This window comes from Habropoda laboriosa, unplaced genomic scaffold, assembly GCF_001263275.1.
Source record: "Habropoda laboriosa isolate 0110345459 unplaced genomic scaffold, ASM126327v1 scaffold225, whole genome shotgun sequence".
In the NCBI taxonomy this organism is placed as follows: Eukaryota; Metazoa; Arthropoda; class Insecta; order Hymenoptera; family Apidae; genus Habropoda; species Habropoda laboriosa.
Genome location: NW_017100368.1, coordinates 599,944 through 612,307, shown reverse-complemented (window position 1 = coordinate 612,307; position 12,364 = coordinate 599,944). Strand labels below are relative to the sequence as shown.

The 12,364-nt window shown below is 39.9% G+C and overlaps 1 protein-coding gene across 1 annotated transcript in view; it reads right to left on the bottom strand.

Annotated features, from left to right (window-relative positions):
- LOC108574745 (dipeptidyl aminopeptidase-like protein 6) overlaps positions 1 to 7,067 on the bottom strand; it is a 44,294-nt gene extending 37,227 nt beyond the window's left edge. The window contains exon 1 of the mRNA XM_017937380.1: positions 6,966 to 7,067. Within this exon, the coding sequence (XP_017792869.1) occupies positions 6,966 to 7,067 (102 nt within the window). The remainder of the gene's footprint in view (positions 1 to 6,965) is intronic.
- Between the last annotated feature and the right edge of the window lie 5,297 nt (positions 7,068 to 12,364).

The following is a 12,364-nucleotide window of genomic DNA, read 5'->3' as shown; positions in this document are numbered from 1 at the left end:
GCTCGGCAATCTGTTAATTATTTCCCAGAAAAAAAAAGAATGTCTAAGAAAATATCCAATACTCCCGCGAGTCATCGCAGAGCTACGTACTTAATTAAGACTTTATTAAACCGAGTTAAAACGCAACTCAAGTCGGTGTATTACTCATGTATCGGAGTCAATTGACCGGCAATCAGCGTTTTTTAATCGATCAGCTTCACCGCGTAACCAGTCCACTGATCGGTTAATAAGTGGCGATCGCCACTTAGCCGCGGCACAAGTGCAGGGTACACACGAGGAGGGAGCACGGGTGATCGGTCAAGTAGTATAGGTCCGCGCGAGTCAGACTCCGCAGGCGAAAGACCGAGTTGAACGCCGCTTACCATACAGCGCGAACTAAAAATCTAGGACCACTATGCGTTACAAGCTAAGCAAGAATTTTCAGAGAAAAGTTGGACATTAAAGAAACTTTTGAAAAAATCGACCAAAACGAAGTAAATTGCTGTCTCTGCAACATTAATGGCATTCTAGGAAGCGTGAATAAATTTTTAACCTTTTCGCTATGAAGGGATTTTCGCTATACAGAATGATTCACCTAACTTAACGACCTGAAGTTGCTCGTAAAGTATTGGCTGTATGAACCAAAAGTTTAGAGCGTCATTTCACGATCATAACTACTTTCCTATTTTGAATAATATACACCTGTCCACTCTGGAGAACCGCGAAATTGTAGTAGACCTTTCGTTATTTAAAATTATCAATGGTGAAATCAACTCCGTATCCATTTTGGAACAAATTAATCTATATGCATGAATTATGAGACGTTGACAGAAGTCGACTTCGTCTCTGTACACTTAACCGCATTTAAAGTGAAGCTCTACAATACTCTTTTATCATGTGAAACTTCGTAATAATACTTCTTCTTCTTCTTCTCTTCTTATTTATTTACTACTGTATTCTTTTGCACTTCTTAAGGTGCGTCCTCGCCAACGAACAGTTCGCAAACTGTTACGCGAACTTTTCGCGAACATTGTTCGTGTAACAGTTCACGAACAGTTCCCGAACACCAATCTATCAGTTTCTTTAGTTTCTTGAGAGGAATCAGTTCGTTGCTTGTGTTTGCTGTGCACTTGCTGCTCTTGAAAAATCAAGACTTGTGAAAAGATATCGAAAAGATTAATTTCGATTTGTAGGATATGACGAGTACGCAAGATCAGTTGTTAGCATGCGCTAGTTTTATGGTTATTCATCTGCTAACTAATAAAAGAGAGACATAAACGTCATTGGTGACAGAGAAAATTGTTTCAAAACCGTGAGAAATGTAGCGTCGCAGAATTATCGACGGATTTAAGGATGAAGGATCAAAGTGGCTTCAGGAACTTCTGTCGAATGTCAGCTAGTGAATTTGAAACCATATTAATATCAATCGGACCAACTATACCAAATCCGGACACTTTACTGTAGATTATAGCACAAATTGTAGACGTGCTATTCCAGAACATTTGGCTACAACTTTGCAATTTTTAGCCACTAGCGATTCTTCTACTAATCTAATATACCTTTTGTCAGAAAAAGTACTCCGACTCGGAATAGGGTGGGCGTAAAATAAACTGAGCGTTTCCACGTTTCCACAATAATATATTTTACTCAAAGTCTGTATCTACTTATTATTCGGGCGTCGTTCGCAAAAGTATACGTTGAGGGTCTCGGGAAGAGTATGCGTTGTCCTGCCGATCCCTGTCCACCCCTACGCGAACAGGCCCAGGGAAAGACCCAAAGGGGCGGAGTTACCCCCACCGAGCGCGCTGGGCCTGGCTTCAAGGTGCTCGCTTCACCGTCTTCGGGACGGATTATCTCACAATGGTAATAATAATAGTGATGTAGCATAGGTTATATTAAATTATAAATATTTAATAGAGTGTTCGGAACCGAGAGAAAGACCTGCAATTGTATTTCGCGTAAATGTTTAGCAGAAGAATACTCGAGCTAGAGCGATAGAGGTGCGAATTAAAAGAATTTAGGGCAGAGTGCTTGAGAATACCTATCCTGTGAACTTGGATACGTGACCGCTCTAGATTTTGGCGAACGTTACCGACTGTGTTTTAAGAATGTCTGCCTAGAGTGAAAGAAATAGAGAAAGAGAGAATGAAAAGATAAAACAGGGTGAATGAGGCGGTCATTAAGAGTATCAGAGAGCGAGTTATAGAGTTGTAGTCCGACCATAGCCAGAGGCATACTAAATAAGAATCAATTGGATTTTTTCAATTCAGATAAGCAGAACGGCTCAAATCATGGCAACCACCAACGTACTTCTTTTTCATGCCCGTGTTTGACGTGTTCCACAGCAGCCATATTTAATTATTTTTCAACGAAAAAATTTGTAATCATTCTCCAAGGACAAGTAAATACATAGGAATGAAACTCATGTTAATAACTGTTACTGAATTTCTATAATAAATTAGCAAAGAAGACCGAAAATATGGAGTACCCCCTTAAACCCCTTGAACTGAAACGACGAGTCTAGCTCGTCATGAACTTTCTTGAGCAAACTGACAATGACGAGCTGCACTCGCCAGAAGCTATTGAGAGTTGAAGCTTTTTTTATGAGAAGTATATGTAAGTCATAGCGAGTCCTTTGCTTTGATACATTTGTTTGCATGCTTCTAGTAACAGTTTGAATGTAATTTGTATAAATCTACGCAGCCAGTATCGCGTAAAGTAAATGCACGACACGACATACTAACGAAGTGCAATAACGGTTACTTTAATAGTGATATCCGTCTATAGAAGTCATATATCTTTTCGGAGGTGATGAATCTTACACGTTCACTCGAAGTTTATTAGTACTTTTAAATAAACCCGAATATAAACGAGGATTGAAATTGCTGTAAATACATTAGCATTATGTCGAAACATACTTTTTTCGTTCAAATACTAGAACTGTAATATTTTTGTTAAACATTATTGAAGAATTTCATGTACATGCATGAAACAAATATTACTTTTACAAATAACAAATTATTTGAGCAACAAAACCGTAAGTTTCTATATCAATCCCTCCTCTGAAAACTAAGAAAATTAAATTGTCTGCCTGAAAATAAATTGCAGTTCAAGGGGTTAAAGAGTTATAGAGAATAGTTGCAGAAACATTGTTGTTAGTTGTTATTATTGTCGAGTCTTTGGCATTAAATATAATCCTTATTGTTACTAAAATACATTGCAATCCCTGTCTTCAACCCGAGCAATCAACATCGATGTAAATTGACAAGTGGTTCCAAACTAATATCCAGCAGCGCATCTCCGTGTACATACTTGGAGAAAACGCTCTAAACTTCCAGATAATTATTTCTCAATTTTCCCTTTTCTGTCTTTATAACTATATCCCCTCCCTTTTAGTCTTCCAACAGGCTCTCTTTTATCCAATAAAATTTCAATCGACTCGACGAAGCAATCAGCCGACGAAAACTCGAGGGTTTCCCGAGAATGGAGGCAGTAAACGTCAGTAAGCTCGAGGATACTCCGTTACCGCTGAATTATACCAAGAGAAAATCGGTTCGCTGTTATCTCCAGCTCGCAGAGGAGTCAGCAATCTCTCCCTTCGGAAGCCTAGACGCGTCTCGAGATGGCGCGGCTGAGACCGTTTGCCTCGCGTTCTTTGCATAATTAACTTTCTCAAGAGGTCCCCATGAAGGTGTGCACCAGGCTACTCGCGACAGCCGATTCTCGCGTGGCCAGGTGACAAGAGCTGAGGAAACAAAGAGAGCCAGGCTGGACCTGCATAATTAATCCAGGTCTCTCGACGATTCTACTCTTTCTCCTGGTGTAATTAGCGCGCCTCCGACTCTCGTTCTGCCTCCATACGAAATGCTCTGGAAACTTTTATCGAGTTCCCCTTTCGAGGGAGGGAAGAAGCCTCGCGTATTGTCCTTGAACGCGTATTTGCAAGTCCGATTAATCGACGGCAAGTGGCGGGATTCGATCCTCCAGGTGAAATTGATTTGAGTTTGGTGATAGAGAAAAGTGGTGAGAATTAATCTTCTTTTTATTTTATTCGAGAATGGGTGGTAGTATAAGAATGAATGTTTGTGTAGGTAATAGGTGCATCTTCGTTCTTAGTCTAGAGCAAGTTTGAATTCGATTGTTCGAGGGCTGGTTTTTTAATCTGGAGTTTTGACGACACACGTGAAATTTCACTCGGGTATTTTTATTTTTACTGGACAAAGCTTTGAACATTTCACTTAACGAACAATTGTATAATGTAGTAGACACTTTGGCGAGTACTCCAGAATTTTGTCAGATTTTTTGAAAGCTTAAACCCGTAAGAAAATAAGATTTGGATACAAACTACCCAGGTTGCCTACGGAGGGTTAAGTGTCATTAAAATACACATGCACTCACACAAACTGTTATAAAATCGTCGGTATTTAAGCTAAATACTTGAAATTTATTCCAACAATAGAAGAAGAATGCACCTATTATTGATATGTACTTTTACTTTTTTATCACTACCAGTTCTCGGGAGAAAAATTGAAATTTCACGGTACACTTGACACAGTGACTGAATATAATAAGAAGACAATTGTTGCTGGAATTCAAGCAAAGTTATTCCTGACTTTTCCTGGAAGAAGTTTTGCCAGTTTATGATCGTAGAGATGTGAACATAGCCGGTGTCTTCTCGCGCCGTGGAAGTTTTACAGGCTAGTTTTTCAACGAGTCGTGTAATTCGTAGCGGAACTTAACGCCCGGACGTCGTCTCGTCTTCACGGGAAATCCAACCGTGGAGGAACGACGACTGCACGGGAGTCGTTCATTCACGCTCGTTTACATTAATTGTTTCGTTAATTCAGACATCGCCGCCTTAAGGAGTCCACTACGCCACGGTGGAAACGGTATAACGGTCCCTATTTCAGGCGGGTAAGTGCTCGTAAACCGGGGCAAGATCTTTTTGAACAGAGACCGGCTAATGAAACGTTGGAGGAAGACGCGTGCAATTTTGAACGCGCGAAAGCTTCGCGCGAGGAAAGTGGAACGCGATTAGCCTCGTTGCCAAGAATAATTTTCTCGTTCTTTCATAATTTCTGATTTAATCAGTCTAACAATTCCCAATTTTACTATATCAATAATTCCCGATTTAATAATTTTAATAATTTCGATAATTTCTGGATTTATCATTTTAATAATTTCGATCATTTCTAGATTTATCATTTTAATAATTTCGATCATTTCTAGATTTATCATTTTAATAATTTCGATCATTTCTAGATCTATAATTTTAATAATTTTGATCATTTCTAGATTTATCATTTCAATAATTTCGATCATTTCCAGATTTATCATTTTAATAATTTCTTAATTTTCTTCAAATTTCTCAATGTCCAAGTTGCGCGAATTTTATCATAATTCTTCATTGGAAATTTGTCGTTACAAACTTTTATTTTTAAATTGTTAGTTCGTATTTATCGATTTCTGCTAAACACTTTTGCTCTTTAAATTTTGTTCCGTATCGTTGTATTTCCTACCGATGTTTTCTATTTTGAAATTATCTCGGAAATCAAATTAGGAGATAATTTATTATCAATAATGAATTCTCGCCTCGTTAATCTTCAACAAGTGTTAATATAATATTCCCGTTAACGACCGCAGACTGTGTGAATTCTGTTGGCGGAAACTGTGTCGTGTACTCGCGACGAGGTCATGTGAACATGTTTCTTTAACTGTAACAGGCACACGTTGCACGTTATTGCATATAATTAATGTAGCAGTGGTGCACGCTACGCTTCTATACGTTGGTCAATACTCTAATTCGTAACTATCAATATCATTCCACCTGAAATGCAAAATCCTCGTACTAACATGCGTTTCAATTACGTGGTCTGGCGGCTGTTCCTCTGAAATATTCTCTCAGCCACATGTTATTGCTACCAGTCAACGGCTATAATTGTCGCACCACTATCAATGCACGTATATTGAGAAAGAAAGAGACAGCAACATTAGGGAAAGGTACAAAATGCATTAAAATACGTTCGAAGAATTTTCATTATAGAAACGAAACAATTGAAAATTCGAGAAAAAAAAACGTTCCAAATTTTAATGCAAAAAAATTCCTCGAAGTATACAGGGTGTCTGGTAAATTGTAGTACAACAGACGGCAAGGTGATAAATATGTAAAAATGTAGAATAAAGTTTTTTCGATTGATTGCCCAGTTTTTGGGGAAAATAATTTTGAACTTGAAATTGTCACGATACAGGTTTAAGTTAAACGAGTAATCTTGATCGTTTATTTTGTAAAATAACGTTACTTTCAGTACGAAAGATCATCGCAACCTACTTGCAACCCAATATCTAAACTTAAACATTAACTGGAGCACTTTTCATTCTAATCTATCGCCTTAGAAACTTCGTTCACTAGTATCTTTTGTACTGAATTTTTTCTCCAAAACTATTTGTCGCTTCAAATAAATTCTCTCGGTATAAAGTACCAATGCTACCCAGGGAAACCTATTCTCCAGTACCATTTTAGCCTTCTGCGCTACAATACTAGTAAAACTAAACTACTAGTCTGGATCACCCACATAATGTGTCTTACACATTGTAACGATACTTAGAAAGAAAATGGAATCTATATATTTTACTAATTTGTTTTTATAAAAAATCACCACTTTATAAGTTGTTTTATGATTTATCTGACACTCTGTACGTGAATGCAATTTGCACACTGTACACTAGTCTATGGTGCCAGATCCCATGGTAAAGAAGACCCAAAGCTACGATCAGTGATTGCCACAGAGGTGAATGAATGCACAGAAAAGACAGAGGGAGAGACATAGACAGAGACAGAGAGAGACAGAGAGAAAGAGAGAGAGATTGTCATGCTTCGATTAAACCTGACGACAATATTCATCGTGTGACAGTTGAGTCTTGAACAATCTCGATTCAGAAGAAAATTTTGGGGGGACAATGTACGATGGTCCGCTGGAGCGATTTACCTCTTTTACCTGGGCTGACTTTGAACGGGGATCGGCGACCTGGACGGTCTCGTCGGGAGGCAGCCGCCAGGAGTTCCTCTCGATGTTGACGCTGGCGTTCATAGCGGCCTCCTCCTCCGCCTCCCGTGTCCTTCGTTGTTCTTAACAGCTTCGTCCTCGCGCGTGCACCACCCCGAGGTCCCCAGGGTAACCCCCGGGCCACTCCTGGGGCCGAGGTCCTGCTCCAGCAATCCACAGTTCCTCACCTGTAACAAAAGTTTTTCATTTCAGCCACTTCAAGAACGTCGTTCGTTTCGTAAATTTATTTTAACCTATTTACATCACGACGTGGAATATTCACCGAATACTACCTGCCCTGTATCACGAACCACGGAATAATCCGAGGGCAGCGACACAGTTGCTCAATGTGATATTTCTTGTCTACCACTGTGTATAGATCACTTTGAACAATACCATACTGTGAAATAAACATGTTTACACTGAGAATTTTATACTTAATATAAATTATCCATTGCACTCTGATGCTTCATTGTAAATTAAGTACATAGTAAGTACAGTTTTACTGTTGCCTGCAATTTAAGTGGTGATGCAAATAGGTTAAATAACATCCCTCGTTCCAGTAAATCATTTTAACTTTACAACTCTTAAGGGGGGGATTCTTCGAACCCACAAGTCGAAGAATTAAAACATACAACCCTTTCCCTCGTTTGATAACTTCTCAGAAAATTATTTATTGTCGTATACACATTTAAGTTTGATATTCGGAAGTAATCGTTGTTAGATGCAAAAAATTATGTGCATAAGAAAAAGAAGACGATCCTTACGCTCTTCTGACCTCCAAAGGAAACCAAGCTATCACTAAACGGAAAATTAAAGTAACTAATCGGGAAAGGAACGATGTAGCATCTAATCAGTTACCATCAAATATTTGATAAACACGGTACTTTGCTATTCTTATTTGACATCAGAAGAATCACGTTCAGACTATATAGAGGGGTTATTTATAGGGATGGAGAAATATGTTGAGAATGTATAATGACGTTTTGTTTGCGCGGAGCCTTCGTTCCCGTGTGAGTTGAGGTTGCAAATTGATCGAGGTGTGGGACACGGTTGCAGTAGCAGGAAAAGAACTTTTAAATCGTTGAACGGTGATTTTTAAGTAGCAAGATACTTTTATTTCACTGTTCATCTTTGAAACTTGAATACGCACATTGTTGCAGTCTCTATTCTCGAATGATGGGAGCTCGATGGAAGCACTATTTCGAATGCAAAACATTGTTGTACGCGTTACTTTTGAATGCAACATTGCTTGAAGCGTTATATTTGAACGCAAACATTGTTGGAATCTCTATTTCCGATTGCAACATTATTAGAAGCGTTATTTCGAAAGCAAATATTATTACAAGCACTACGCTTGAATGCAACATTGCCACAAGCGTCATTCTCGCTTCTAACATCGTTGACTCGTACTATCTTCGAATGCACATTGTTGCAAACGCGCCACAGATTTGCAACTTCGTAGTCGAGAGTCTCTCCCGAAAATTGCACATTGTTGCAAACGCGTTACAGGTTTGCAACTTTGTTGCCGAGAGTCGCTCCCGAAAACTGCACATTGTTGCAAAACGGGGCGTCGTGCAACAATGTGCGATTTTCGTCGGCAACAAAGTTGCAAACGGGATTACTTCTTTTGCAAAATTGTTGTCGAGAGTTGCTCCTGAATACTGCACATTGTTGCAAAACGGGGCGTCGTGCAACAATGTGCGATTTTCGTCGGCAACAAAGTTGCAAACGGGATTACTTCTTTTGCAAAATTGTTGTCGAGAGTTGCTCCTGAATACTGCACATTGTTGCAAAACGGGGCGTCGTGCAACAATGTGCGATTTTCGTCGGCAACAAAGTTGCAAACGGGATTACTTCTTTTGCAAAATTGTTGTCGAGAGTTGCTCCTGAATACTGCACATTGTTGCAAAACGGGGCGTCGTGCAACAATGTGCGATTTTCGTCGGCAACAAAGTTGCAAACGGGATTACTTCTTTTGCAAAATTGTTGTCGAGAGTTGCTCCTGAATACTGCACATTGTTGCAAAACGGGGCGTCGTGCAACAATGTGCGATTTTCGTCGGCAACAAAGTTGCAAACGGGATTACTTCTTTTGCAAAATTGTTGTCGAGAGTTGCTCCTGAATACTGCACATTGTTGCAAAACGGGGCGTCGTGCAACAATGTGCGATTTTCGTCGGCAACAAAGTTGCAAACGGGATTACTTCTTTTGCAAAATTGTTGTCGAGAGTTGCTCCTGAATACTGCACATTGTTGCAAAACGGGGCGTCGTGCAACAATGTGCGATTTTCGTCGGCAACAAAGTTGCAAACGGGATTACTTCTTTTGCAAAATTGTTGTCGAGAGTTGCTCCTGAATACTGCACATTGTTGCAAAACGGGGCGTCGTGCAACAATGTGCGATTTTCGTCGGCAACAAAGTTGCAAACGGGATTACTTCTTTTGCAAAATTGTTGTCGAGAGTTGCTCCTGAATACTGCACATTGTTGCAAAACGGGGCGTCGTGCAACAATGTGCGATTTTCGTCGGCAACAAAGTTGCAAACGGGATTACTTCTTTTGCAAAATTGTTGTCGAGAGTTGCTCCTGAATACTGCACATTGTTGCAAAACGGGGCGTCGTGCAACAATGTGCGATTTTCGTCGGCAACAAAGTTGCAAACGGGATTACTTCTTTTGCAAAATTGTTGTCGAGAGTTGCTCCTGAATACTGCACATTGTTGCAAAACGGGGCGTCGTGCAACAATGTGCGATTTTCGTCGGCAACAAAGTTGCAAACCCAGCACGCGTTTGCAACAATGTGCAATTTTCGGGAGCGATTTTCGGCAACAAAGTTGCAAACCTGTAACGTGTTTGCAACAATGTGCAGTATTCAGGAGCAACTCTCGACAACAATTTTGCAAAAGAAGTAATCGCGTTTGCAACTTTGTTGCCAAGAGTCGCTCCCGAAAGTTTCACATTGTTGCAAAACGGGGCGCCGTGCAACAATGTGCAAATTTTCGAAACAACAAAGTTGCAAACCCAGCACGCGTTTGCAACAATGTGCGATTTTCGGGAGCGATTTGCAGCAACAAAGTTGCAAACCTGTCGCGCGTTTGCAACAATGTGCAATTTTCGGGAGCGACTACCGGCAACAAAGTTGCAACCTCGACAACACGACGGTGTTGTCGAAAAATGAACATTGTTGGACAACGCGCCGTTTTGCAGCATTGTGGCTCGCTCGGGCTCTCGAGAAACGTACATAGTTGCAAATCCGTTTTCTTGCCTGTGCAACTTTGTGAAACGCATGTATTTTCGCTTGTAACGCTGTACGACATGCAAAACATTGTTGTATGCAAGACATTGCCACAAGCACTTACTTGAACACTTGTGTTCAAATGAAAATGTGCTAAGCCACATTTTCAACTTATTCATCGATGGATAATGTAGCTTGTACGAAAGCATCTCCATGAAAAATATATGCATTAATCGTATTCCTTATTAAAATATGTTTTGTACTACATAGTTTCATGTTAGTACATTGTTATGCAATACTATTTTGTTCTATAGATACATATACAAAATTAATTCAATGCAAAAACATGCAGTATGACTGTTTCGAGTGTCTACACATAGTGTCAGCATTGAGTACGTATTGTTGTGATCTAGTAGCAGTAGTTGTTAGGCTTTTAGGTTTATGACACAGACGCCCGCCTGTACTATTTTTGAGTGCGTCTTCTTAGTCCTTTTTTAATTTCAAATAGTTTATTGCACTCCAGTTGAAACTGTAATGGAATTACGCCAGCGTGTAAGTAGGGCATGTGCAAAAATAGCACCTGAAATGTTAAGGAAGGTGGAAAAGCAATTCCAAAACAGGATACGGAAATGCATTCTTAACGTTGGAGGACACGTTGAACGATAGCCACCTTAGATTACACTATTTTTAAGCACACACAATATCGGTTCTTTTTAGAGCTACCATGATGTACAAAGTCCGGCTTTAATTACGTTACGTCTTGATTACGTCTTGAGATTACGTTATCACATTGAGTTAAATTTGGGCTAGATATATTTCTACGCTAGTCCAGGATTTACACATTTTGATTCATTCTTTCTGAATGGGACATTTGTGCTAGCAATAATCACCCATGCTGGACTCCTCTACTCATACCCTTTCCAACGATGTATCATACGACCCAATAGGCGTGGGCCAGAATACTACAGTGCAGCCAGATTTGGTTAACTCTTTACTAAGAAGGACGAAATACAATTAAAAGAATTTAATTATATTCCCCTTATTGTATTCAAAATTACGAACAATTGTTAGGTATCAGGAATTATTTTAAACAAGGCAATGAACAATCAATCTCTGGAAAATTCTCCCCCAGGACTTCTATACGTATATTCTCAATTAAAACCCGCGCATTAGCGCACACGAAACGCTACACGATATCGTGGCAGTAACTAATTAAGAAGATAACGAAAACTCCTACATATATTCTCCTGTACAAGAGAAAATCCAATACAGATCCGATATCTCCCACTCCCACTTATTTTCATTCTGCAAGCTCTTGCAACCTTTACCAATACTCGATAGTACTCGGTTTTCAAAAACAAAACTCAACGTCATCGTCATTTCCTGCTACACACCATTTCTGTTAGGACAGCAAGGGGACGATTTTATGATACGTGATTTCTAGTTCAGCAAACCGTTATTTTAATTTAGCAGACCGGTCTGCAGCCAACGTGCGGCACGTAGAATTTCTCAAATATTAAAGAATAGGCTATTGTTCAGTCACTAAGGTAAGGTATCATAAAGTCACCCCCAAAGGGTCTTCGAAACCGATGCAATTAACGAGGCCTCTCGGTACCTGACCTTCCGAACGAGTCGGAAAGTCAGAGTTGACCTGGCCGGGTTTTCCCCCCTTGTTGTCAAATTTCCGTCCAGCAAGGACCAGCTTCGTCACCCCCGCTCCAAGGACGTGACGCGCTCCGGGCGCAATGGAAGGGGGTGATACGGGGTTGGTCACTTAGTAATTTTAAGAACCTCCCTTCGCGTCCCTTCTTCAAATTTTAGAAGATTTGGAGAAGGGACGACTGGATAAGAAGGCCGGACTTAGCTTAAGAGGCAGAATGTTAACCCTTTGCTGTCTAGTGGCGACTGAGAAGCGACATTAAATAATCGTCACTTGGTGAATAATTAACGAAGACAGAGAACAGATCTACGGGCCTCCATAAATTTCTCCACCACAGTGAAATAGAGAGTACATTGAATATTTAAATAAAATAGTATACTTTATTTCTACGTTAGTATGGAAAAATTTCCAAGATCCGTTTTGTAACCTTTTCTACAGCAAAATTACCT